Source organism: Anguilla rostrata, chromosome 3, assembly GCF_018555375.3.
Source record: "Anguilla rostrata isolate EN2019 chromosome 3, ASM1855537v3, whole genome shotgun sequence".
NCBI lineage: Eukaryota > Metazoa > Chordata > Actinopteri > Anguilliformes > Anguillidae > Anguilla > Anguilla rostrata.
Window position 1 is genome coordinate 22,897,850 of NC_057935.1, and position 27,364 is coordinate 22,925,213.

The 27,364-nt window shown below is 38.2% G+C and overlaps 1 protein-coding gene across 1 annotated transcript; it reads right to left on the reverse strand.

The window, feature by feature from the left end:
* Positions 1–1,145: 1,145 nt before the first annotated feature.
* Positions 1,146–25,367, reverse strand: LOC135250499 (5-hydroxytryptamine receptor 1F-like). Its single transcript, XM_064326827.1, has 3 exons — positions 25,126–25,367; positions 12,128–12,208; positions 1,146–7,684 (listed from the first exon to the last, which is right to left on the reverse strand). Exon 3 carries the CDS (start codon positions 7,636–7,638, stop codon positions 6,538–6,540), a length of 1,101 nt encoding a protein of 366 aa, XP_064182897.1. The 5' UTR covers positions 7,639–7,684; positions 12,128–12,208; positions 25,126–25,367; the 3' UTR covers positions 1,146–6,537.
* Between the last annotated feature and the right edge of the window lie 1,997 nt (positions 25,368–27,364).

Here is a 27,364-nt window from a genome sequence, read left to right on the forward strand (position 1 = left end):
GCAATAAACACTGCTGGTGTTTGGGCCCCCCGCAGCTTGCTGGATGGTCTGTGTCTGTGTATCTCCTGATTGATCGTCATAAGGAATGTTGTTCCAGGCTTATGAAAATTAATTACCGGACAAAGAGCATGACAAGTTGTATCTGTTTTCCTCAGCTTGTATATACATACATATATATATATATATATATATATATATATATATATATATATATATATATATATATAACACAATACTAAGTAGCTAAAATATAATCTATTCATTTGTATATATAATGCAGGTTTGTGATGTGTTCTGTGGCTGGAATTCATAGCTGAAGTTTAAGAGGAAAAACAGGTGGTGGCAGTATTTACAAAGCATTTAAAGAAGTGCTGGTGGGCTTCTTGACATTTCTATAACCACTGGGACGCTGGGCTATTTTAGTCCTTGTTTTTAAATGTAAAAAATTTGGTTTTGATTGTTTTTTCCAGGCTAAATATTACTGTGAAACTTTGCAGTGATGAAATATATATTTGATGCATTGAAAGCTACTGGCTATTTAGGAACAATAACTGCCACATCACATCAATTTAAATCTGACTGTGCCACAAAAGTATCCTAAGTAAAATCTTGGAATAATATCTTCCATGATCTACATGCAATGAGTATAGTCGTGTGTCTCTGCTACATTCTGTCACGCACAGTATGTGCTTTACCTGTTCAATAATCTTACATTTTTTGCATAATTAATTTCTTGCATTGAAGAGTTAGTGACATTCCTCTGAAAAGCGTGAACGAGACATATTAATTGCATATAGTAAGAAAAATTGGGGATACTGCAAATTTGGGAGGCAGTGAACAGGACTGAAACAGTAACACTGTGGAGCTCTCTCTTCCCTACATGGCTAGTTGCCACTACTGCAGCTACTACTGTTACTACCACTATGACTGCTACTAATAGCTCTAGTGCAAATAGGAATCTGTATATTGGATAAATAGATTTTTTTTAAAAAAATTATTATTAGGTAAAAAAGCATTTCCTATTCACAACATTCTGGCTAACTATGGTTATGGAACATGGTAGCAACATGTCTGCATGGTTATCCAGAAGGTTCTGTTATAGGGACAGGGCTACACATTCTGCCCCATCCCTTCAAGCACCCAGTTGCTTCTCCTTGTGGCTCTGGCTCTTCTCTGCCCTCATCCCTTAATGGGGACACGATGTGGTGCAATTGATGAGAGGGAGCAGTTTTAATCTGAACCATACCATATTTAATTTTTGATGATTTTGTAGTTGATGAAGACAGTTGCAAATGAATGTGTGTGGTAATAAATTGTGCCCAGTTACCAGTAGTGTGATCATTACAAATGTGTACATATGAGGTCATTTGGGGAAAATAAATTGGCATTATAAAATATAGATTATATTTCACATAATCTGAGAAGATTTCTACATGTGTTGTGATTACTCTTCCTGCGACCATTCCAGGAACCTCCAGTTAAATTCTGCAATCCATCTCTGTATTGAAATAAGCAATGTGATCCCTAGCATTTCAAAAATATAGCCTAAAACACATACTACTACTTACAAATGGGTACCATTACTGCAAGTGGTACATCGTCCAAAAGTAGAACAACCATATTTTGATAATACAGTCATAGTCAGTAGTTTTCAGTATTCAGTTTTTGTTGTGTTTTTGTATGTGGTGTTAAAATATCAACATGCATGCTCACATATTTGACAGAAAATATACATCAAAAGCTGATAGCTGTACATTTACAGTAAAATAATACATGTATCTATACATAATACCAATATCTCTGAAAAATAAACACAGATTTTTTTAAATACAGCATCAGTATACATAAAATAAAGGGATCTGGTAAAGTGCTGGACATTTATCATGTTGTGATAGAAAAAATGATCTCACAATGTCCAGTAGTGAAATTCATATTAACAACTCTGCAATCAGCGCTTAACAAGGAAACATGTACAACACATGACGTAGCAGCATTAATTTTCTACCTATGTACTACCTTGAAATGTAACTTTAAAAAAAAATATTGTTACACAATCTATAATTTTTTTCATTTTTATAATTAATCTTTATTATTTTATTATTATTGCTGTTGTTATTGGGGGTTACCAGTAATTTATATTACCTTATGTTTTCTGTATATTTCTATTTGTTGACAATTTTCAACCAAAAAAAGCTCTACATTAGCTTTACAGGTATCAAAGAAGAAATGTATGACTTAATACCTACTCACGTTACAATGTAAAATAAATGCACATCATGATGTGATTATTGGGAAGTGGGATGCATTATTTTACCACAACTCAAAACACATTATGATACAGCTGGCTGTTGAGTTTGGTACAGCTTATCTACATATAGGCATGGACTGGTATATATTGACTGTGTCATTACAATAACTTTTGCCAAAAAATATCACGGTTTCACAGTATAGTTTTGTGCACCTCTAAAATGTATCATTGTGTAATCCTAACCTATCTTGATTCGTTTGAGATAACCTGCAGCTATCTTTTGATAACTGCATAATCAATCAAAAAAAATTATAATAAAAATTAAAATTTGTATACTAATGATTCTATACTTTGAATATGCATATCCGCAAGCATAAAACCTACCACCTCTGGATGACCTATCTGGTAGCCTTAAATAGTGCTACCAGCTCAGATTGCACTAACTTGGTAGTAATGTACAAGTTAATGCCCATTATATCTTTGCTGTATCATTATATTTAACAAGAAAACATGAAAATGATGCCTGAATGTCCTGTTTTGAAGCTAAATGCAATTGCAACGGGCATGTTTATTTATTTATTATTTATCTATGTGTATTTTTAAGAAATATGATCAACTTTCACAAAGATTTTCTTTGTGCCAAATGCGCAGCAAAACCTCCTTGAACACCAATAAGTGATTGGAAGCTGGGACATCCAGGCATTGTTTCCATGACATACAGTGAGCTACACAAATTTGGCCTATACTCCACAATTTTAGATAATAATATTAGTAATAAAATAATAATAAAAATAGTAATAAAACAATTCATATGTGGTTAAAGTTCAGATTCTCAGCTTTCATTTGTTTTAATTTTTTTTGCCATTTTCTCCCCAATTTAGTCGTTATACCAATTTCCCGTGTGTATCACAGTCCTGGTCGATGCGCTATCCTCTGTCGGTCTGGGGAGGGTATAGACTACCACATGCCTCCTCTGATACATGTGGAGTCGCCAGCCGATTCTCAGCTTTTATTAAAGGGTATTTTAATACATCACCATTGAGAAATGACAGCTCTGAACCCCCCCTTATTTCAGGGCACAATAATGTTTGGGACAAATAGTGTTTCTGATTTGTCAGGTGTTTTCAATTGCTTCTTTAGTACAAGTATAAGAGAGCTTTAAGTATCTTGTCAGGATTCTAGGCTTTTGATTGCCTTTGGAGTCTGTTATTGCTACTTGTCAGCATAAGGACAGGAGTTTCGCTAATGAATGTCAAGAAAGCCATTATGAGGCTGAGAAATATTAAACAGTCAGACACATAGGCAGAACCGTAGGCTTACCAAAACCAACTGTCTGGAACATCATTAAGAAAAAAGAGAGCACTGATGAGCTCAGTAATTGCAAAGGGCCTGGTAGGCCACAGAAAACCTCTACAGGTGATGACCAAAGAATTTTCACCATAATGAAGAAAAACCTCCAAACACCTATCAGCAGTTACATCATCAGTGAAGACAAGTGAGGCAGTACATGTTGTAGCCATACATGCCCAAATGATAACACCCCCACAACCATGTTTCACAGATGAGTGGGGGGTGCTTTGGATCTTGGGCATTTCCTTTGGCCTCCACGTTTTGCTCTTGCCATCCCTCTGATACAAGTGGATCTTGGTCTCATCTGTCCACAAGACCTTTTTTCCAGAACTCTTTTAGGTACTTCTTAGCAAACTGTAACCGGGCCGTCTTGTTTATGCGACTAACTAGTGGTTTGCATCTTATAGTGTAGCCTCTGTACCCTCCGTAGTTTGGTTTGTTAAGTCTTCTGTGGACACTAGTCACTAACACATCCACGCCTGCCTTCTGAAGAGTGCTTCTGATCTGTCACACAAGTGTTTCTTTGTTATGGTGAGAATTATTCAGTCATAAACTGTAGAGTTCTTGCTTGGCCTAATGAGCACACCGGTGCTCTCTTTCTTCTTAATGGTGTTCCAAACAGTTGATTTTGGTAAACCTATGGTTTGGCATATGTCTCTGACTGTTTTATTTTCATATTTCACTGCCTCATAATGGCTTCTTTGAGTTTCATTGCCACAACGGTGATCCTAATGGTGACAAATGCCAACAACAGACTCCAAAGGCAATCCAAAGCCTAGAATCAAAACTAGAAAGCTCTCTTATTCTTGCACTAAGGAAGGAATTGAATACACCTACCCAATCAAACACCCCTGCAAAGCTATTTGTCCCAAACATTATGGTGCTCTAAAATGGAGGAGCCATGTATTAAAAGTGCTGTAATTTGAACATGGTGAAACCAAAATATATGATATGCCCTTTAAAAAAGCTGAGAATCTGCACTTTAACCACATGTGACTTGTTTGATTATAAATCTAAAATTGTGAGTACAGAGTGAAATAAAAAAAAAAAAATGTTTTTGTCCCAAACATTGCGGAGCTCATTGTATATACACATTGAACCTGCAATGCTCAAGAAAAAAAACTAAAACTTTAGTAACGGGAAAAAAACATACCATTTACAAACATCCTTTGTGGGACAGTTGCACAGGAATGCGGAAAAAATTAAGTTTGCAAAGGATATGTTGCCCTGCATGGTAGGTTTATTTGTGAGAACACTGGCATTATAGTGGCTTCACTTGTTCACCAAAAAAAGGACTATCAGGTATTTTATTGGGTTGGTAGCATTCACACATGACAGTACCAGTAGGTTTGTGTCTGAACAAGCCCAATGAGGTATGATTTTGTTAACTTACTAGCATGAGAAGTTAGCTAAGAATATTGGGCCTCATTCACCAATATCTTCCTAAGTTTTTTCTTAAATTTGTTCTTGAGAAAGGTCTATGTCTGATTCATGACATGTTCTTAAACTGCAGAATTTTTCGTACCTGTGTTCTGATAATGATGAATCCCATTGTCCTCGTGAATTGAAAGCGCATGCCAGTTGTTCCTAATTAACATAAATAACGCCCCGCCAATCCCGATAACAACACAAACATGTCAAATGTGCGTAAGTGTGCTCTTGAGTGTGTGTAGATTTGGTTCTTTCCTAAGAGCAAATCCCAAATAAGAAAACACTGGTGAATGTCAGAATCTTCGTGAAAACTGCGTAAGTGAGTTTTAAGAAGAAAATTCTTCTTAAGAATGGTTGGTGAATGAGGTCCATTGTTAATAAAGAAAAAGTGAATGGCCCTTGCAGCCATTTTCCCTTTGACAGGTCAGGTGACCTTCCTCTAATCCATGCCAATTTATTTCTGGTACCAACATTTTCCCACACCACTGACTTCAGGGAGTTTTGAGGATTCTCCTAATTCTGCCTTCAATGTTTATTCAAGAAATTGAATCTGTGTTCCTTGGGTGCTCATGAACTTACCTCACGTCTGCTTCCACTTTTCTTCCTGTCTAACTGATCACTTGATGATAGGGTAGTAGTTAGGTCATTATATTGACAATATCCTCCCTGGCCAGAAATGTGTCCAGCCCAAAGATATTCATCTCATGTCTGTGCTGAATATTACGAGTAAATTAGATACACTTTTGTGAGTAGTCAATGTCATAATAATAATAATGATAATAACAATCTGATACTGTTGGAACAGTGTGAAGGAGAAATTTCTGTGGTTTCAGCACTGTAATTTTTTTTAAATGTCAAGAACTGTGAAACCGGTAACCAGCCCATGCCTGTCTACAAGCCACATAATTGTTTATGCATTTATGTATTAGGCCTACCTATTTTTTAAAAAGAAACCTTAAAAAATAACCCCTAAATAAACAGGAAATGCGTTACGTTCACACAATATATCTGTATTATATGAGATAGGTGTAATCCTTGCGAGGCGGCAGAGTGCTCCAGCACTGGATCTCATCTGAAAGTCTAATGACCAACAAATATTAGTCAACTCAAAACATTCACTGCTTCTGTTTCCTGGAATTTGCTGTAGAATTTGAAACATGTAATCCGTTTCTGCATACACTTCAAAAAGGTACCTGTTGTGGTCTTCTCTGCAAATGTAGACATAACAATATTAGTCCAATGTGAAAGGTTTTTGATTTAATAAATTGACAATTAATCTGACGTCACCAGTTGTGGAATTTCCGGGTGAATCCGGTCCTGGTAGTTGGTTGCTATTTTCATCATTTTGTTTAAGGATTTAATGAACAATTTTCTTTTTGCCCCTTACCCCATCGCATAGATTCTCCTGCTGTAATGTAGATTATGCATACTGTATCAAATGCAATTGTTTTACATCCAAATTATTAATCCAGTGCATTTGGACCATGGCACTGCAGAGTCTCTGTCAATCAAAGGTAATGCCTGCACTTGACCAGTTTCTTGAAGGCCTTTTTGAAATCTTCGTTGAAGATGGTGTAAATGAGGGGGTTGATCAGGGAGTTGAGGTACCCAAGCCAGGTCAGGAAGTCGGCCGTCGCCCCGGAGACGCCACAGGAAGCACAGACGTTGACAATCACCTCTTTGAGGAAGAAGGGCAGCCAGCAGATCACAAAGGCCCCCAGAATGAGCCCCAGCATGGTCGCCGCCCGCTTCTCCCTGGGGACGGAGATCCATGGGCCCTTGAAGGACCTCTCCCGGCGGGACTCGCTGGGCAAGCTCTTTATGGTGCCACGGGGACGATCCCCTTCAGTCGAGTGCTCGGAGAAGGACTTATCCATTGGGCTAACAGTGTCCGGGCTCTGCTGTTCTCGGTCCGGGCAGATGGGCAGGGTGGTCCCGTTCGTCTCTTGCTTGGTAAGCCGGCTGGTCCCCCTCCGGTGGTAGAGCGTCTTAGCAGCGCGGTAGATCTTGTAGTAGAGGATGAGGATGAGGCCCAGCGGGATGTAGAACGCGCCGAAGGTGGAGTAGATGGTGAAGGCCACCTGGTGGTGCCGGATGATGCACTCGTACTCCCCGTCCCTGCTCCTCCACACCAGCGGGGGCAGCGAGATGAGGACAGAGATGAGCCAAACGGCCGCGATCATGACGGCAGCCCGGCGGGATGTGCGCTTACGCGAGTACTCCACCGCGTCCGTGATGGCCCGGTAGCGGTCCACGGCAATGGCTGCCAGGTGCAGGATGGAGCAGGTGCAACAGGTGACGTCCACACCCAGCCAGATGTGGCACACCACCCGCCCCATGATCCAGGTCTCCTTGGAGATGTAGACGATGCTGAAGGGCATCACCAAGATTGCCACCAGGAGGTCGGTGACTGCCAGTGAGCAGATCAGGTAGTTGGCGGGATGGTGAAGCTTCCGGGTGACGACAATGGCGGAAATAACCAGAGAGTTGATGCCGGTGGTCATTACCGCCAACACGGACAGAGTCAGGGTGAGGAGAATATTGCCTGAAGTGCTCTTACCCCCTGTATCCAGGGGATTATCCGTAACAGTGAGGTTAGATAAATCCATGATTCTGGCAGGTACTCCACAGATTGGCAAGGATGTGCAATCCAGACTAAGACAGAAATAGAAAGAAAGAATCCAAATACAATTTAAATACAGGTTCATGCACTTAAAAACACATTTTAAGTGACAGTAAAGAGCTGACAATGCCTAAAAACCAACAAAATTCCATCAAATGTGATGCTGAAAAAGCAAAAAAAACTTGACCTGTATTATGACAGTGCTTTCCAACACGCGTTGCTTTTCACAATGATACTACACTCCCCCTGGCTTCATTTCAGACAAAATGTGTTCAGTACTTGGCAGGTGAGTGGGTTGGGTTTCTGAGAATTCAAACATTTGCTCATTATACGCAGAAACATGTCAGGGCGTTGGGGAGACAGCATGAGTCTGAGTAATATACTGTGTTCTTTTTTGTATTTATTTATTTTTTTTGTAATTCTTCTCTGAAGTCAGGGCAGGGATCACAGCTCCAGAACTGGAGGGCTAAATTGTCTGTTGGTTTTTGGCGTTCAGTATTTATGCACTTAATATAACTCATTTATAAGCCAAAGACTCCACATCTCCACATCCTATTTTCAAGGTTCCATTGGCTGATGATAGAAAGGAAATCACAAAAACCTGCGGACACTTCAGCATTCCAGGATATCTGAGTAAACCCTGCATGACGTGTTGTCATTTCCTTATAGACAAAAGTCCCATAGATAAATAAAAACAAAGCTGATTGTTTGTTCCCAAATATGGTCTTGACATTGTCACCCTCTTGACCTGATTTACTGTAACGTCAGGATGTTATGCCATATGAAATATTTTAGTGAGCAAGGACATTTCACAGCTGGAGTACGTACCCTTACTGTATGTCACAGAGATTGATGGCTGCTTTTATCATCTTTAAAACAGCATGTCACTACCTGTATTTACAACAGCACTTTCCTGCATGGAGTATCACCACGATCAGCCTCTGTGACAGGGCAGCACAAATCCAGTCCCTGAGGGCCTGGTTGTACGCTGGCTTTTGTTCCAATCGATTGTTCTATGTGACTTCTCTGAATTACTTCTCTGATTTTCCAGCTGTATACAACAAAGTTGGTTCACTCATACGTATATCAGATCACAGTGTAACATTTCACACAATCAACAGGCCTACAGTGCCCCCTAGCAGCCCAGTGTCGGCGCAGATGTCGGACTGCTAGGGTTTCGCACTGCAGCGCACCACTAGCAGACAGCTGAGATGAGGAAGTGGAGATGAGGATCGGCTGTTACGAGAATGTGAAATGGCCTTGCTGCTAGCAAACCACTATACTGCCAATTTGCAAAATGCTGGTGGGCTGACAGTTGGCACTGATGATAGTCCGACAGGTGCTTGTTTGCTGGGCAGTCTGAAGCTACAGTACAGCTCATGATTTTACCGAAAATACCATCAGCACATTACAAATATTGAGACGATTAAATAATCAAAATCAGAATATGGAATGACATTCTGAAGTGGATTGACCATCGTCGCGCACCCTGATCTGTGGCTATGAATTGAGTTTCTGTCCAAATGATCTCCACAGAGGACCACAGGCAAGAATTCTGCGATCCCTCTTCATAAATGAGTTCACATGTGGCCAATCCTACCTTTAAGAGCAGTCAGTTCTCACTGATCAGACCAGAATCTGGGAGCAGTTTGTACAATGGCCCAGAAGATACATGCCATTGTGTACCTGTTATCATTATGAATTATGAAAGAGATGACACATGGTTTATAAATTCAGATCTTACATTTACATAAATGGAGCCATTTATCAGATACTTTTACAGTATATACAGAAAGGTTTAGGCAACTAAGAACTAATGCAAGGACATTAGGGTCATAACCAATAGTAGCTGTTGATACATAACTTACTTACTGTAGACGTGGCAAGATACAACATAGTTGGGCCTAGTGAATCCATGAGTCTAGCATTTGGGAGATGAGATGCAGTTAAAAAATGTGTGTTTTCAGTCTGTTGGGGATGATCTATAGTGGCCCTGCCATCCTAATTGTAGTAGGAGCTTTTTGTACCACTTTGGGGCCAGAATAAAGAATATGTGTGACTGGGAGGAGAGAAGAGTTAAGGAAGAGGAAAGTCCTCCAGTGAATGTGGTATCTCTTACCAAATTAATTGAAAGGGCTAGTAACAGCAAATAATTGAGGACAATTTTCTGTCAGTGATCTTTCATAAGAGCTACAGGTAGATAACCCATTCATTGACAATACATAGTACCTAAGTGCCACTGATGCAGGAAGTGACACTCATGCCTGAGTTTTAAGAAACGTTTTTTTTTTTGTTTTGTTTTGTTTTGTTTTTTTAAGAAACTGATATCAACATTTGTGAACATCTATGCAGGGCTTATGAAGATATGCCTATGAATGAGTTATACAGCTCTTATGAAGGGCTGTACGTACATAGAAAATGTCACCTAAAATTGCTTATAATGTGTGCTTATTTTCATGACACATGTAAATGGTTGCTGCTGTTCCCTCAACATTGCTTTACTTTTTTTAGGATTCTTTAGACTGAATAAACTGATTTTTATTTTACGCATGTGCGTCTGCTAATGTCACCTTTTTTAAACCCGTGCTGTATCACAACAAATTTCTGTAGTGCTGTACCTTCCTTCATCAGGGGAAAGAGCGGAAAGTGTACCATTTTGCTCCTGTTCTCTTATTTCCTGATGAGAACATCTGGCACAGTTATGCAGATGGAACCGCCGCATAGGATTAGGGTCTTTTGGCAAGTTTAATATTTTAATAATTTAATATTTTTTAACTTTTTGATTTTAATTGAGTGATTTCCTGAATTTTAATGTAGTGATTTCCTGAAACTAATTGCAGGACCTCATATCATGCACAAGAAACCACCACACGGATGAATAGAGCCATCTTCCAGAAAAGTTACTGCTATTAATATCTTCATGTGAATGTCTGTTAATTTACAGCAGTTGTTGCTAGTTGCACCTGAGGGCAATTTTGTTGAAGCATTTCCACAAATGATAAAGGGGCTCCCATGGATGGATCACAGCATCTTAAATGTGTAAAACTCCTTCCGTGACTCAGTTTCTCACCATCGCTGCATTTATGCAACCAAATTACTCATCAAAGTGGCAAGCTCGAGTTGAGAAACCTGATATATATTATTATCCTGGAAATAACTACAGCTGTGCGATCCATCTAAATGATCGTTTTGAAATATTAAGTTCACAAATATTATATCCATGCAATTCATTATATCTAAGTGGGTGATGTAGCTTGGAAGGTGAGGAGTCTATCCCATGGCATAAAGGGTAGTGATACTTGTTTTTTGATATAGTATCGTTTGCCTCAACAGGCAAGTGCAGTGGGGGGTGGGGGGGTGTCCAAACGCCTAAGCACCTGTCCCTTTTGCCCTAAGTACCCAGGGTGCCCCTTTCAATTAATACAAATATTATTTGTTGCTGTCATTCATTTTTATTAATTCATTATGGTGAAAAATATTATGAACTATAATAGTTTTTCTCGGGTGTTGAGCGCTTTCAGCACCTAAAGGTCTCAAAAGGTCTCTGCATAGCCCTGTACCTCTAAACAATATTGATTTTTTCCCATTTTTCACAAGAAGAAGAAGCCCTTTACTGTAAGTAATACAACATTATGCTGCATCCCATCATTCTCTCTTGAATGTGGGAACTGTTGTCATGGAAACTCTCAGCCTGACATTCTGTTTTGTTTTGCACGTAGACAGATGTGTTAACTAAAGAGCGCCTCACTAAATACACATGAAAACAATTGAAAAAGCAAAGCAATACATTCCAAAGCTTCTTTTAAAACTCATAAAAAGTTGATTACCTTTTCAGATATAACTGCAATGGACTTTCTGAAGTATTTGTACAAATGACATGGTGCAGTGTATGAATGTTGCCTTTTTTATAAACTGCGCAACCTTTAGTTTTACATTATATAGTTCTGACAGTTCATTTAGCCTACTGAACCAAACACCCAAACACATACAGAGGTGTTTATTCTGTTTTGGTTCTGAGGTCAAATAAGACACATTCGCTCCAAGCCTTAAACTTACAAAGCTGAAATGTATCATCATGTGGGCATTCCAATGCAGTCAGCATTACATCGCCACAAAGGCCAACAGTGTTCAACAGTGATGGGCACACACACACACACACACACACACACACACTAAACCTATCTCAACATTCAACATTTTTAGTGAAAGCATACACTGAATGACAGAATATTTCAATCGCAAAAAAAAACCCCACAGTATCAGATTAATGGATAAAATCAGACTCCTTTACAATATATGTTAAATTAGAATATCAGGAATTAATGGTAGGATGACTGGAGTAAAATAATGCCTGTAGATCTCCATGTAAAATGTCATCAACATTTACATTTAGGCACTTAGCAGGTGTTCTTATCTACAGTAGAATACGTGAGTGCAAGTGAACAATGCCTGGTATGTTAAATTATGAACATTACCTTTTTAACTTATCTGTCTGTAAGCCAGTGAATCTCTCAGCAAATCACTGGTCTTCTGATTCCACGGATGTTCAGCAACTGCTGATGAGAGAGAATTAAAATAGACAGTCAAGGCCAATGCACAAAACTCAACATAATATGGAATGAGTGAAAACACAAGCGGATTGGTACAGAAGAAGATTCTCTGCTTTACGCGTCAGTATGCCTTCCATTGCAGATGACATACCAGGGTCAAATACGTATTTGTTTTGGATTCAAATACTTTTCTACATTTTACTGAGCTTGTCTGGTGTATTGGAACCTATGACATACTCTCAAAAAGTACAAACCCCACCTTCTGGTCCTATTGGCTGGTTCAGTTTCACCAGGCGAGATCAACAGAGCACAGAAAAGTATTTTAATCCAAAACAAATATGTATTTGACCCAGGTCTGGTAGATAACAGGGTGCACTTTTAAATATTAAGTAAGGATGCCCTGGTCAGAGTAGAAGAAAGTGGAACAGGTGGAAAAGACAGCAAAAATAGCACCTCTAATTTCTCATCTTTCTCCCTTGTCCCATAGGCAGGTTATTAGGCCGTATGTCCAAACCCATTTATCCTTTGTATTTATCATGTTCACAAACAGACAAATTAAATAACAGATAGAAGCACACTGCAAACTTCGCTACTATGCAACAAGAAATCGCATAATAAGCAGTGGCAGTAATTATAGTACCGAATAGGGAAAATCCGTCAGGCTTTCAATGGATATTCTGTCTATCTACGAGGCTTTATGTAATGCATTTAAGCAAAACCAGCATGACATTTTTGTGGATTTCTGTGTACCTGAACTCATTATAAATATGAAAGCATTGATACAGTAAAAAATGAATGGAATGTTTTACAGTTGGTGTAAAATTTGCCCAAATGGTCCCCAACATACTTTTAGACTAAAAAAATAAATAAACAAGAAATGGCAGGGCTAAGAGTGCAGCCAAATGCAGGTGTGAACTTAAGAGCAGTGCTTCTCCACTGAGTTCCAATGGGACTGACACTCACTACAAAGTGATGCCCAGCTGATTGGTCACATATAACAGAGGACAGGGACAAGGGCACCAATCAGATATTTACATTTTGACAGAGGGTGTCAGATTTGGCCAACACGATCCTGAAGGGCAGACCTTTCTAGAAGAAAGAAAAGTGTCCATAATCAAAAACAAGTACTACTGATGTGTGGACCCTGAGGTGGCTTATTTGGCGGAACAGTGATTGTTGTAGTGCAGGATCCCTGGTCTATGTTCAGGCATCCTCTATTCATTATGTGGCTCTGGGGACGTGCATGTGGAGTGTGACATCCCACCTAACTATGCAATGTGAACAGATACTTCATTCATTTTATTCATTAATTAAATTTAATTTAACAAGGAAGTCCCTTGAGATAGAAACTCTTGTTCAAGGGGGAACGTGGCCAAGATAGTAGCAACAAAATGTAGCACAAGAAATTACAACAGCCCAATAATACATATAGAGTACCAGTATTAAAAGAAATACATCCAAGACTACAGAACGTTGCTGGAAGTGTCTTTGTCGTTGCACTTGGTGGAGTTGCTGACTGAGGCAATTAAAATAATGTTGATGAGACAAGATTGATGATGACTGTGATTAGAGTTACAATATTTTCATTTAGCACACTTTTTGCCAAAGCAGCACACAAAAGTGCATTTCACATGATGAAGACAATTATTATTATTATTATTATTATTATTATTATTGCTGAAAATCATGTATGTAATTCAACTGTGGCATACAATTAATAAGGACATTTTAGATAAATATCTAAAGTATAATATCCCATAATTATTGTTTCATATATATCTGACATACTTTATTCAATAATCAGCAGTGTGTTAAAATGTAATTCTCTCTTGATGTGTCGAAATAATTGGCTATTTCAGGAGTGATGATTAGGAGTCTGTGGGAGTAGGCATTATATGAGGAAGAGGCAAGGACAATAAGGATTTTCAGAATACTGGAGAAATAAGGAATGGTCTCCAAGGCAACAAAAGGTAGAAGCATCCAGGCTGTAAGACATGCTGTAAGGTTTGTAGGAATAAGATAGCGTGTTGTCTCCACAAGACGGTCAATGTCAAAGATAAACGTTTGTGACTGAAACCACTGGAAAATATAAAGCATCAAAGCACTAAATTACCGAAATGCATTTATTTCTGGAGGAAAACTTTGTTCCTGTTGTGTCTCCTTGCTTTGTATTAATGAAATAACCTTGAAGAGTGCACTATGATCTGTGTTTACTTAATCAGCATAATAGCATAAATGTCATATTTGGAGTTCAATATATTATTTCTATTAAGAAACTGGCAACAAAAGCATTTAACATTAATAATAACTTTATTTTTTATAGTATTTTGATACTATAAATACAGAAAGTATTAGGATATACAAGAGAAAACATATATTTTCTGCTTGTTCTGATCTGACTCTTGTTTTTTATTATATTTATTTATTTTGTTTAAGGAATACACACTAAAATATCCTCTAACAGTGTTAAGTCAACTCTAACAGTGTTCATTCTATTCTAAATGTGTTAATTTAACTCTTAACAGATAACAGTTGGTCCCACTTTGGAATGTGGGACCAAATGTTATCTGTTGAGTGTTGAATAAACACTGGACATTTTACCGTATACCTTTTCTGTCACTTTCTCATTGGTTAAAAATGACAGCACTTCAGTAAGATTCTCAGTGGGTTCTTAGTATTTCACTGGTTCCTCAGGCAGTCTGAGAACTCAGGAACTAGTTTTCTTTCTTTCAAAATAAAGAAGTGTCACCTTTGAGTGAAAGATCAAAGCATGCATAGGTGTTCATATGAAGTGGGAGAACAGACAGACCATGGTCTCGCATGTGTAGATCTAATCTGTTGCTGGATCAGCTGCAATAGTGGCTGTAGGAAAGCAGAATGTCAAGAACCGCTGTTAGTGAAGTAACTTTACTGCTTTTTAACACATTCAGAGATTGTATTCTACAAGAGTATGTATAGGAATCAATCTTAGCTGCTCTCTTTAGAATGGGCTTTGTGGAACAGAATGAAAATCAGCGCTACCCTCTGCTTGTGGTTTCAATGATTATTTGGTTTCAGTGATTACGTGTTTGGTAACTGTGAGTATACACACCTGCCAAATTATGTCCCCTGATTTTGAAATGTAGCGGGGATAATTAACTAGCCAGCTCTGACATGCAATCAGAGAGCAAAATACAGTGAGGCAAACACCAAATACTACTAAATACAAAATGTATTGAGCTAGATACACTGTGTGCCTGCATGTAATAAAAAGCTACTTTCACATACATATTTGACGTTACAACATTGAATAATGATTGCAATTCAAAAGGGAAACATTTCCTTGTCTTTATGTTCATTTGTGGGTTTGGAATAATAATTGAAATACATTTAACCCTTTAATCGCCAGAAAAGATCCTACTGTTTTAACATTACATGAAATCACTAAAAAATTATCAGTTTTGCAGGAGTGTTTTCTTCAAATGATACTGGTATCTAAAGAGTTAAAGTATTCAAACTGGTGAAAACGCTGTAAAGTCTGTAGATTCCCATGTACCGGAATCAGAATTTAAGCAGAACACACACCCTTTCCATTATTTGCAATCTTTATCACACGGGACAGTGTTTTTCTTAAAGCTCTGCTGCCCTTTTCGATGACCTTTATGTTCTGCTGCCAATTTAGCTACCATTGCCACTGGCCACATTATTGCTGGTGACACCTGTGTGTAATTGGGTAGGTGAGAATGTCACAGTCTTTATAGTTATACCAGTTATACGGTAAGTGTGACTTAAGTCCCTTGTGTAAAAATATGCTGTATGTTAGTTATTTCTTGAAACTGTACGCTTCTAAAAGAAGCAATCATTTTTGAAAGCGTTATTTTCCTGGTACATTATCCTGTTGGTCATTTCATGTGGTGTGATAGCACCCTCTCTTTCAGGCTCAATTTATGGATGGCCTAGCACAGAGCTGGTTATTCAGATGCATTAATGAATGTGTCAGCATTGTGCACACCTGGAGCTGGCACCTCAATACAGTTTCTTTTTTTTTCATAAAATAATGGATTCCAACAAACTGCAAAGGGAAAATGTGCCAACATGTGAATGTAATTGACTTTCAAATGAACACAGTCCCATACACATGGAACTAATTACTTTCAGGAACAGTTTGCTGTGGGATTCCCAACTGTTGTCCCAAATTTTTACGGAAAGGTGCTTCAAATTGATTGGATTTCTTCAGAGGAGAACAAAATTTGTGAAGGGCACACTTCACATTTATTTATTTATTTTTATTTTATTTTTTTTGGCGATCTTAGTTGTTACTTCCATCTAATCCCCTCCAGATTTGGCTAGAACTTTTAATATGAGAGATGGTCATATTAATTAAATTTAGCATTGCTTCTTCTTCTTTTTTGTTTTTAGTCTCACCCTTGTCCATGCTTTAATTTGTTTTTCGGGGAGAAAGCATGGAGATAATTCAACCACTATGTATTCTACATACAATTCAATAATATATGTCTAATTGTTTTATCTTCTGGTCGAATTTTCAAAATTATTCAAATAATAATTTTAATATAAACACTATCATTGGTCTGAATCAAAATATTGTGCTCACCCTGTGCTTATATTTTGTACTGGTATTGTATATATTTAATTAATGGTTCAATCAAAGGATGCTAGTCATGTGATTCATAGCAAAAGATTTACCCGTCAGAGACCAACTTAGGATGTAATTCTGTCAACAACAAAAAAATGTTACAAAACTGATTAGCACAACCGGCATCACAAACTGAAGCAGTTGTTTTCCAGTCTTAGCCACCAGCATAAAAATCACCAGTATGGTCCAATAACCTTACCTGTCATACAATCAATGCCAGGGAAGCACAGGAGTTATACACCGCTGGACATGGATGGAATCAAAAACTACAAAAAATAATGCGCACAAAGTTTTGCCTTCTGGTTCAATTGCTTTTGGCTCTGTACTATGAAAAAAAACTTTATTGCAATGAAGTTTCATGCAAATACTATTTAAACATGAGCAGCACTGGATTGGGGAAACTGTTTTCCTTAAGAGCAGGTGAATGGTTAAGCAGGAATCAATCAATTATTTATTGATTAAATTTTGGACCCAAAGTGGGGCTGAACCCAATTCCCGCCCTAATTCGGAATGTCCAATTATCTGCAACCGCAGCCGCGTTCATGCACAAAATCCACTGGTGATTTGGGAGAGTGTAAGCATCCACACTACAGACTACAGCAAAGCTTGTGCAGAGTGGAGTTGGAGGAAGACCATTCATTTTCAGCTTTAACAGGCGGTCCACGGGCACTTGTTCAGCCAGCAGGGGTCACTGAACAGCGATGAAACGCGGACCCCTGACCTACTGAATCCTCCGTACCCTGGGCAAAGCAGCAGACTGTGAGGCTCATTCTAAACGTGGTGCCTCAACAGAATGCTGCAGCCAATAAACTCTTATTTTAAGACGGGCAAGGTTATAGCACTCTCCTTTTTTGGACAGGAGTCAATCCCACTCTGCCAGATCAGCTGTGACATTCTACAGTCCAACAAAGACTGGATGACAGAAATGCTGCCCCTTTCCAGAACATTAAATGCTTCAAATGCATTCACTTTACTATTATCTATTTTTCAGTCTGTCAAGGGGGGTGTACGATTGATTGTACTTTCCAGTGTGTTCTTTGCAACAAAATATGCCATGCATGATCTATTTCCAGAAGAGGGATGCCTGCTTTCACAGGATTGAAAGCACAGATAAGCTAAGAAACAAATGGTGCACTTCAACTGCCTCCGTCTATCAAACATTATGTTTTTCTACAAAGTTTTCTGTCTCAGGTTGTTGCGAAGTTTTCGTTTATGAAAAGCAAGTGGGACGTGCAGGACACAGGTCACTGTCTTGGAGAAACTGAATATATTTCAGTTGTGTCATCATGAAAAGTAATCTGGAAATAAAAGTGTCATGAAATGATAAAAAGAGCTACTTGGAAATGTGCAATTTGGAAAAGCGCCATTATAAAATAAACGTAATCTTCTGAAAAAGCCACTTTGAAATAAAACCTGTTATTATGAAATAAAAATGTAATTAAATACAACAAAAGTGCTGTGAAAATAAGTATAATTTTAAAAAATTCTATAATAATGAGGTATTATTTAATGACCTATTTCACAAATTAATTGCCTCTTATGTATAGTGACCACCATAACGTTTGGGAAAAAGACCCATTTTTGATTTGGCTGTGCACTCCTCAATTTTTGATTTGTATTCAAACAGTGGTTGAACTGCATACGCTCAGCTTTTATTAAAGGGTATTTTTATACATTTTGCTTTCACCATGTAGAATTTACAGCATTTTTTTTATGAATAGTGATTTCTGAACTCACCAGGTCTCTGTTTATTTTTAATAATGTTCCAAACAGTTGATTTTGGTTACCCTAAGATTTGGCCTATGTCTCTGACATTTTGTTTCTTATTTCTCTGCCTCATAATGGTACAATGGCTCTTTTCATCATGTTGAAAAATGCCACTAGCATTCATTGGATTATTTTTAGTATAAAGGTATATTTATTTATTTATGTAATGTAGACACATGGTGTCTGTTGGTTTGTAGCGTTTCAGCCCTGAAGTGATTTATTTAAATCAGTGAGTAGTTGTTAATATTCCACACACCTGATTTCTAAGGCCTAATTTGGCTGCTAATTGGAAACCACAAAAAAGCCTACAGACAAAATGGATGGTGGTTGGTAAAGAATGCTATGATCAAGCTCAAAACATTTCAGTTTACATTTTTTTTCCATAAATATGGTACCATTTTATTCCAAGAACGATGCCAACATGCTGTTATTAGCCTGTTGGCACTGTTACTGCCAATACTGATGTTGTAGTCTTTAAAACAGGTAATTACAGTAAATATCTATATTTTCAGCTCACATTTTTTTTCCCTGTTTCTGTGTATGAGGAAGAGAGCAGTTTAAAGAGCAACTGACTTTGGAGCCCTGTGTTTTACCGAATATTGTTTCAGACAAATATTGTTCTGTCAATGATCGATGAGTTCGGCAATGTCGGAGGTTACTTCCTTATAATTAAATATAACAGCATGTAATAGATGTATCCAAAAATTTTATAAAGTATTTAAGGAACAGTCATTAACTTCATATATGTATTCATGCTTACTGTATCTATATGTATGTCTGTATGCATATTATTGTGATATTGTGATGACTTCTAAAAATCTTTTCTTCACCCTTAGCAGAATTTGTTAGACAGGCTTTTCATGCTTTCACACATCCAGTTTCACTCACCTTCATACATGACAGAAATGTATTATGATTTCAATAATGACATTCCCCTGTCATGATAAATAGAGGCAAAACAGAGTAGCAGAATGCCAATTTACTCTCCAAAATAAATAAATAAATGAATAAATTAAAATAAAAAAATTTAAAACCCATCTTGTGGTTGGCTTTATTGCAGCACCTTCCCAACAGTAATTAAAACAGATTAAAGCTGAATGGAATGTCACAACATTGCAGCCACGCTTGGGAGATGCCAGGCCTTTTAACTAAATGACATAATGCTAATCCTGCATAATGATTTACAAGCATTAGTACAGACAGCTCTACCATGTTAGAAAAGGCTATTCAAAACAAATCCTGGCAGTGGGTGGTCTAGTTTCCTTTTTTTTATGCATGAATCTTTTGGAGAAATGTTCCTCTACTCAAAGAAACAAGGCATAGTTTGTGGATCATACGTGAAATTATGGAAACTACATCCCTGTGTCACCATGAAAATGCCCTGTTTCCAGGAAGACATTTTGGCAATGGCTCCCACATGTTTACCTGTCAGGAACCAGGACTCTCTGTCTGTTGTTTACTCTCTGTCTATCACTTCCTCTTTCTGTCTCCTGCTTCATTTAGTTCTCTTTGCTGCTTTCTGTCTGCTGCTTCCCCCTGTGTCACCTGCCTTTGCCTCTTTCTGTGTGCTACTTTCTCTTTCTGCCTACTTCTGGCTCTTTCTGTCTCCAGCTTCCTCTTTCTGTCTGCTTCTGCCTCTTTTTGTCTGCTGCTTTCTCTTTCTGTCTACTTCTGGCTCTTTCTGTCTCCAGCTTCCTCTTTCTGTCTGCTTCGGCCTCTTTTCATCTGCTGCTTTCTCTTTCTGTCTGCTTCTGCCTCTGTTTCCAGATTCCTTTTTCTGTCTGCTTCGGTAACTTTCTGTCTGCTACTTCCCCTTTCCGTCTACTTCTGCATATTTTCGTCTGCTAATCCCTTCATGCTTAATGCTTCCTCTTTCTGTCTGTTTCTGTCTGCTTATCTGTCTTTATGTCTACTACTTCCTCTTTCTATCTGATTCTGCCTGTTTCTGTCTGCTTCTGCCTCTTTCTGTCTGCTTCTACTATTTTCTGTTTCTCTCTTCTTTTGCCTCTTTCTGTCTGCTACATCCTCTTTCTGTCTGCTTCTACCTCTTTCTGTCTGCTACATCCTCTTTCTGTCTGCTACTTCCTCTTTCTGTCTGTTTCTTTGTCTGTCTGTCAGTTTCTCCCTCTTTCTGTCTGTTTCTCCCTCTTTCTGTCTGCTTCTGCCTCTTTCTGTCTCCTGCTTTTTGTTTTTCTCTGTTTCTGTCCGTTTCATCTTTCTGTCTGTTTCTCCCTCTTTCTGTCTGCTTCTCCCTGTTTCTGTCTGTTTCTCCCTCTTTCTGTCTGCTACATCCTCTTTCTGTCTGCTTCTACCTCTTTCTGTCTGCTACATCCTCTTTCTGTCTGTTTCTTCGTCTGTCTGTCAGTTTCTCCCTCTTTCTGTCTGCTTCTCCCTCTTTCTGTCTGCTTCTGCCTCTTTCTGTCTCCTGCTTTCTGTTTTTCTCTGTTTCTGTCTGCTTCCTCTTTCTGTCTGTTTCTCCCTCTTTCTGTCTACTTCGGCCTCTTTCTGTCTGCTTCTACCTCTTTCTGTCTGCTGCTTTCTGTTTCTCTCTGCTTCTGTCTCTTTCTCTCTGCTTCAGCCTCTTTCTGTCTGATTCCTCTTACTGTCTGCTTCAGCCTCTTTCTCTCTGCTTCTGTCCATTTCTGTCTGTTGTTGCTTTTCTCTCTGCTGCTTGCCTTTCTCATCCGCTGCTACATGTTATGTGCCTGCTGCTTCATTTTTATCTGTCTATTACCATCTCTGTCTCTTCTTTTTTCTGGCGGTAGCTTCCATCTATCTGCTGTTTGAAAACAATAAAATAGAAGAGAGCTGACCTGTGAAGTGTAATATCGCTACACTCTGTAACTCAGAGATTACCGGTTCATGACCAAAATGGGGGCACTGCCATTGCAGCCTTGACAAAGGTGGGCTTCAGAACACTGTATAAATGGAAAAAAATAAACAAATGGAACCATTTAATTTGCCTTAGATAAAGTGAATAGTACCTTAGATAAAGATACTGCTGTATGTTGAAACTACACAGTACAGATTCAATGAAACATACTGCTGAATTGAGTTACTGTTATACAAACAGGTGTCCCCATAACCTTATCATTTTGTCAGGTTAAATATTATTACACTGAGGGTATAATGTTTTCCCACATGAAGGCATTCATACAGCAGGCTCCACACAAAGCGTATTCTTTTACCCATGCATTTGTAATTTATAATGGCCATTAAATTTAACTTATGCATGTATACAGTACGCATCATACATCATAAGACTCTCATTGAAATCAGGGTAAAATCAGGTTAAAATGGAGAACAAACATTTATACCCTCTCTCTCTCTCTCTCTCTCTCTCTCTCTCTCTCTCTCTCTCTCTCTCTCTCTCTATGTCTGTCTCTCTCTCTTGTTTTTTCACTTGATCTCACTGCTTTCATTCAAGAAGAGCATGTTCTCCTGAAAACTCATTCTACAATGCATGCTCATTATAGTTTGCAACAGTACCAGTTGAGATGACGCAGTCTTAGACAGTACTTGAATATTTTAATAAAATTAAGCAGTGTTTTGTTTTCTATTTCATATTCATAATACATTGGGTAATAAATTATGAAATTTCCAATACAAAAGTCCAAACACTGCTAAAGCTATACCCTTATTCCGTTTGTAAGGCAGTGAAGAGCAGTCTCATGGGAGGTCCCCAACCAGAGCTATGGCCTGTAATCAGAGGTAATTCAGAACCATGGAGAGCAACCACTATGTTTCAGCTGAAGCCTACATTACATTCCATGTATATTTAGTATCTCAGTTTACAGAAGCCTGTTGGACGATATTAAGGGGTTTCAAAGAAATTATATAAAATGAGGGTGAGGGGAAATAACTGCAACATAGGGTGTCTTTCGGTCCCATCTAATGCCTAAGTCATTTCAGCCGAATTTTCTAAATTAATAAATAGATAATGTTAGATGGTACTGAGCAAAGACAACACAGTCAACATCAGCTCAACAGTTAACAAATTAAAGGACTGTTTCCATAGCAACAAGTTATGAGTCGGTACTAACCTGTCAAGCAAGTACAGTATTTACAATTGGGAAGGGGGTTGTCTGCAGGAACTTCTAGGCGTTCAGCAGTGCACACTTCTACATCCGACATTTTTGACATGGGCCTATTACAACAGACTCTCGAAGGTATCTTAGATGGTCCGTATCGCTGGTCTGACAGATTTTATTTGTTTTCAGATCAGCCCAGCCTGCTGACACTATCAACATCACAGCAGACTTTGAAGCTCAAAATGCCGGGAAGAAATGTCGAAGACCAGAGGTGCTGGAATCACTTCCAGTGGGCCCACTGACCCTCTGTTTTGTTTTATTTTACTTGTACTTGCCTTCAGACCAGATGGACTGTTAGTCATCATTAGCTTAATAAATAAAAAAATGAATAAATAATGAAACTGTTGTATTCAGAACCCGTGAACCTGTGAATTTTAATTAGTACTTCCCACCTTGGACTACATGTGGCCATTTATAAAGCCAAAGGAATATATATATTCCTATATATATATATATATATATATATATATATATATATATATGATTGAAACATACCAGTTTAATTAAAATCAATGTTTAAAGTCCCGCACTTTTCTCTGGGATTGAAGCTAAAGAGAGATTTTTGATGCAAGTGGAGAAAGACATAATGAACGTGCTGTCATCCGTGTGACCTTCTCCTTGATACGTGCTCTTCAGAGATAATTGAAATCCAAAGAATGACATTGTAGGACAACAGAGAGTTACCATTTGAGTGAGCTTACGACTTGTATTTTTGCTTGCCAATTTTTTAAAGGGTGATCAGGCTAATTCACTGTGGCCTGTAATATACCTCAACCAAGTCTTCTTAGTATTAATGATTTTTTTTATTATTTTATTTTATTTTATTTTTGCTTTTGGTGTCTCAGGTTTTAGAAAACCTGTTTTTTTTATGTAGGTGAGTATATTATATTGATGTGTAAAATGGTTTCCACCATAAAAAATGTAGTACCTGCCTGAAATCAATACTGTGAACTAAGTGCAATGCATCATAGCAGTAACATATGTTTTAAACAGGTTGTAAGATCTACATTTTTGCATATGGTGTTTATGACAATCTTTGAATCACAGACAAATTTCCAATGCAGAATTGACACTGGTGGGGGACATTTAACTCTAATAGAGGGAATACTGTCAACTCAAATGAACAATCCAGTAGATATTTGAGTTGAATTAACACTAGGAATTTTGTCATGCATTATTTAATTTAATCCATGCCTGATGTCAGAAACTCTGATTAAAGGTGATCTGCAACAGATATTTCCATGCCAGTAGTAAAAACAGGATTTTCACACCCTGAAAAGTATATGGCAATATGGTAGTACAAGCAACAGAGGCAGAGGTCATTGGCTAAGCTACGGAATGACGTGTGTCGAGATGTATTTATTTATTTATTTACTTACTTACTTATTTATTTATTTGCTTCATGCACTTTCTCCAGGCAGCTGATCAGCTCAATATATATGCAATTGTAGTGCTTTAATCTTCAAAGATACTTACGGACCTTACAATTCCAGCTATTACACACCACTTTTAGTGATGTGAGCCTCGCATATTACCAATGCATCACCTCATTCTAGGTAGCCTATATGAATTCTTTACTACATTCAGCATGGAGGTTCCACAGAGGATTTGGAGATGACTATTGTAAATCAAAAGTACAATCGACAGGTTACCACAGTACAGTGTATGCCAGTCAGTGAGTATTAAGAATATGAAAGTAAACATAATGTATTAAGACCGCAATGGCTATATTAATTTTTGTAGATTTCAGAATTCATTTAGACCCTAAAATGGTCGTAATTAAATGTAAAAACCAACTTAAGTTTCTGCAAAGTCATCCTAAAAATAAATAAATATCATAAATACACCTTTACCTCACCGAGCAACATCGTTTCTGAATCGTTTGTGCAGACAAGTTGAAATACATTATCGAGCCGCCGTAGGACGCGGCTTGACCGTGCGTAATTTGATATGGTTAATAGTCATATTTGAACGTTTCCACAAATTATCAATGCATCGATCAAATTTCATCTTGCTTTACACTATATGTTAGTCAGCCAAACGCAAACCGTGATTACATATCGCATGAGATTTTCATGCGACTGGCATGAATTGTGGGGCGTTCAAAAATAATAATAATCTGCATTTCACCGGCGGTTAAAAGATGAAGTCAACGTAAATGACATCGCTATGCCTGTAGAATAAAATTCCATAGACGCAGTGATCAGGTGTATGAACATATTTTGTAACTGAGGAGACTGTTTCAACCTGTAAATTCATAGCAATTCAAACATACTGTGATTCCCTCAAGAAGGAAAGGACAGGTAGTTTCCAATACGACGTGACTCAAAATATGCCAAGTTTTCTGCTTGTTTTATTGCCTTTACCCCTCCCCGGAGAGTCAAAAATCACACCGTACGCAATAAAGTTATTAAGTTGTTTAGGTAACTTACTTGTCACCCTTCAGCCATTTAATCAGTCGTCCATTTCACCCGGCTTCAAAAACCAACAATCGCCTCTTCAGATACGGTGGAAAGCTTCTTCATTCCGACAGGCAGCTCGCTAAGCTGAGGCATCTGTCAGTAGGTAGATTCCAGCATGCCACTGGTTCGAAAGACCCACGTACTGTGAGATTGCCGAGAGTCACTTCATGCGCAGTAACTGACGAGCAACACATCGGCATGCAACAGCTGAGGAGGTGCCCCGCGCCCAGCTGCAGAATGAGAATAACATGGTATAACAGTTAAGAAATAAATACGTTTGTAAGACGGTGGACTGTAAAAGCGTTTCCAATACTTTAAAAAAATAAATTCCACCCTCTAAAGGACATGGATATGGCAAATTCATTTCTTCTTGTTGCTTAATTGTGAAACTGCGACATTAAATATTAACGATCAGATTAGAGCCTGTTTTAGGGTTTTGGTGGCCCCAAAACAAGAATGTTTTTGTGACCCAAATTGAATTGTGCGGTCCAGGGATGGCGGTGGTCCTAAACGATAACATAGAGTGTTTATGCCAATGGCAGGCTCTGATTCCACACAATGGATCCGTAATTCTCTCACGTGTAACCCCATGAGTCTGTTATGAATAATATAAGGGGAGCAATCAGTCAACAGTAGATAATTTATCACATGATATCAATACTGCAGTAAGTGCTGTCATCCTTATAATGAAAATGACTGAAATTGATAAATATGCCTAATGATGTGCAACTCGTTGTATCAGATTGGGTGTCACTACACAAGGAAACTGGGGCATATACTGCAGGTTGCATACCCAAAAATTACAAAGGCATGGGTAAATAAGTTGTAATAAAATTTGAAAAGCATATGATATTACATAGGGGACTCATCGATATAGTAAGCCAATAGCATCGCAGCATGCATAGGTTCACATATAAAAATGCCAGAGAGCCCTTTATTGGCTGTAATTATGATCTGAGATGATAAAATATGGATAGGAAAGCTGTGATGACACGTTACTAAGTACAAAACTGAGAAGAACACAACCAGTCATCTAGTACGTTGGGAACAACCCAACAGAACAAACATGGACTGTGATTGGTGGCCACTTCCAAGTAATTCCAACAGGGATACTGAAAGCACAGCCACATAATGTACTAACCAGTTAGTCTATATTAACATCCCTGGTACAGCCACAAAGTTACCATCTGAATTGTTCCTTTGGTTCTATGAATGTACACCGTGATTGATGGAAGTAGTTTTTTTTTTTTTTCTTTCTACCAGCAACGGTGTCTAAGGTAATGGTATGGAATTTCGAAGTCTAAGACAAAAAAGGCAAGCAACTGCAGATCAAATTTCAACCTGGGGCTAGAGCAGCCAGTTTGACCAAAGATGGTGTTGGTGTAGCACCCTATTAAGTGAATTTGCATTGATGCTTTCATTTTCTGCTCACTACATATTCCTGTGCTTGCATGTGAAGACAGAATAATAAAAGGCTGTGAGTAACCTTTCATCCTAATTCAGAATAAAACACGTAATATTAATAACTTCACTTAACATTGAATTATGCTGTTCTACAGCATCTGGCCCACACTGTACCTCACTGAACTGCAGTATTTCCTTTTATAGTGTGATTACACACCCTAACCACAAATTAAACTAATTTGTTGATGATTAATGGGTATGTGACAAGCTGTTTTGACCAATGGTGTAGGGTTATTTTTTTGGGGAAAAAATGTGTGTTTATACATATTTTGAGTTTTGGCATCGTACAGTTCCTAAATGTCTGGAGAATAGACTGTTTTTCTTGATTTGGCTCAGTACTCCTCAATTGTATATTTGTCATTTGTAAGTTCAAATAATTCTTAGCTTTCACTAAAGGGCATTGTTATACATTTTGGTTTCACCATGTAGAAATGACAGCACTTTTTATACATAGTCCCCCCATTTCAGGGCACCATAATGCGTGGGACAAATAATCTCACGTGTGTTTCTGATTAGGTATGTTCAATTGCTTCCTTAGTGCAGGGAAAAGAGAGCTTTCATAACAAGTCTTGACTCTAGGCTTCTGATTGCCTTTGGAGTCTGTTATTGGTTTTTGTCAACATGAGGACCGGAGTTGTGCTGCTGAAAGCCATTACAAGGCTGGGAAATATGAAAAAGAAAAACTGTCAGACACAGTCAGGCCTAACCTTTGGCTCATCAAAAACAAATGGTTAATTAAGAAGAA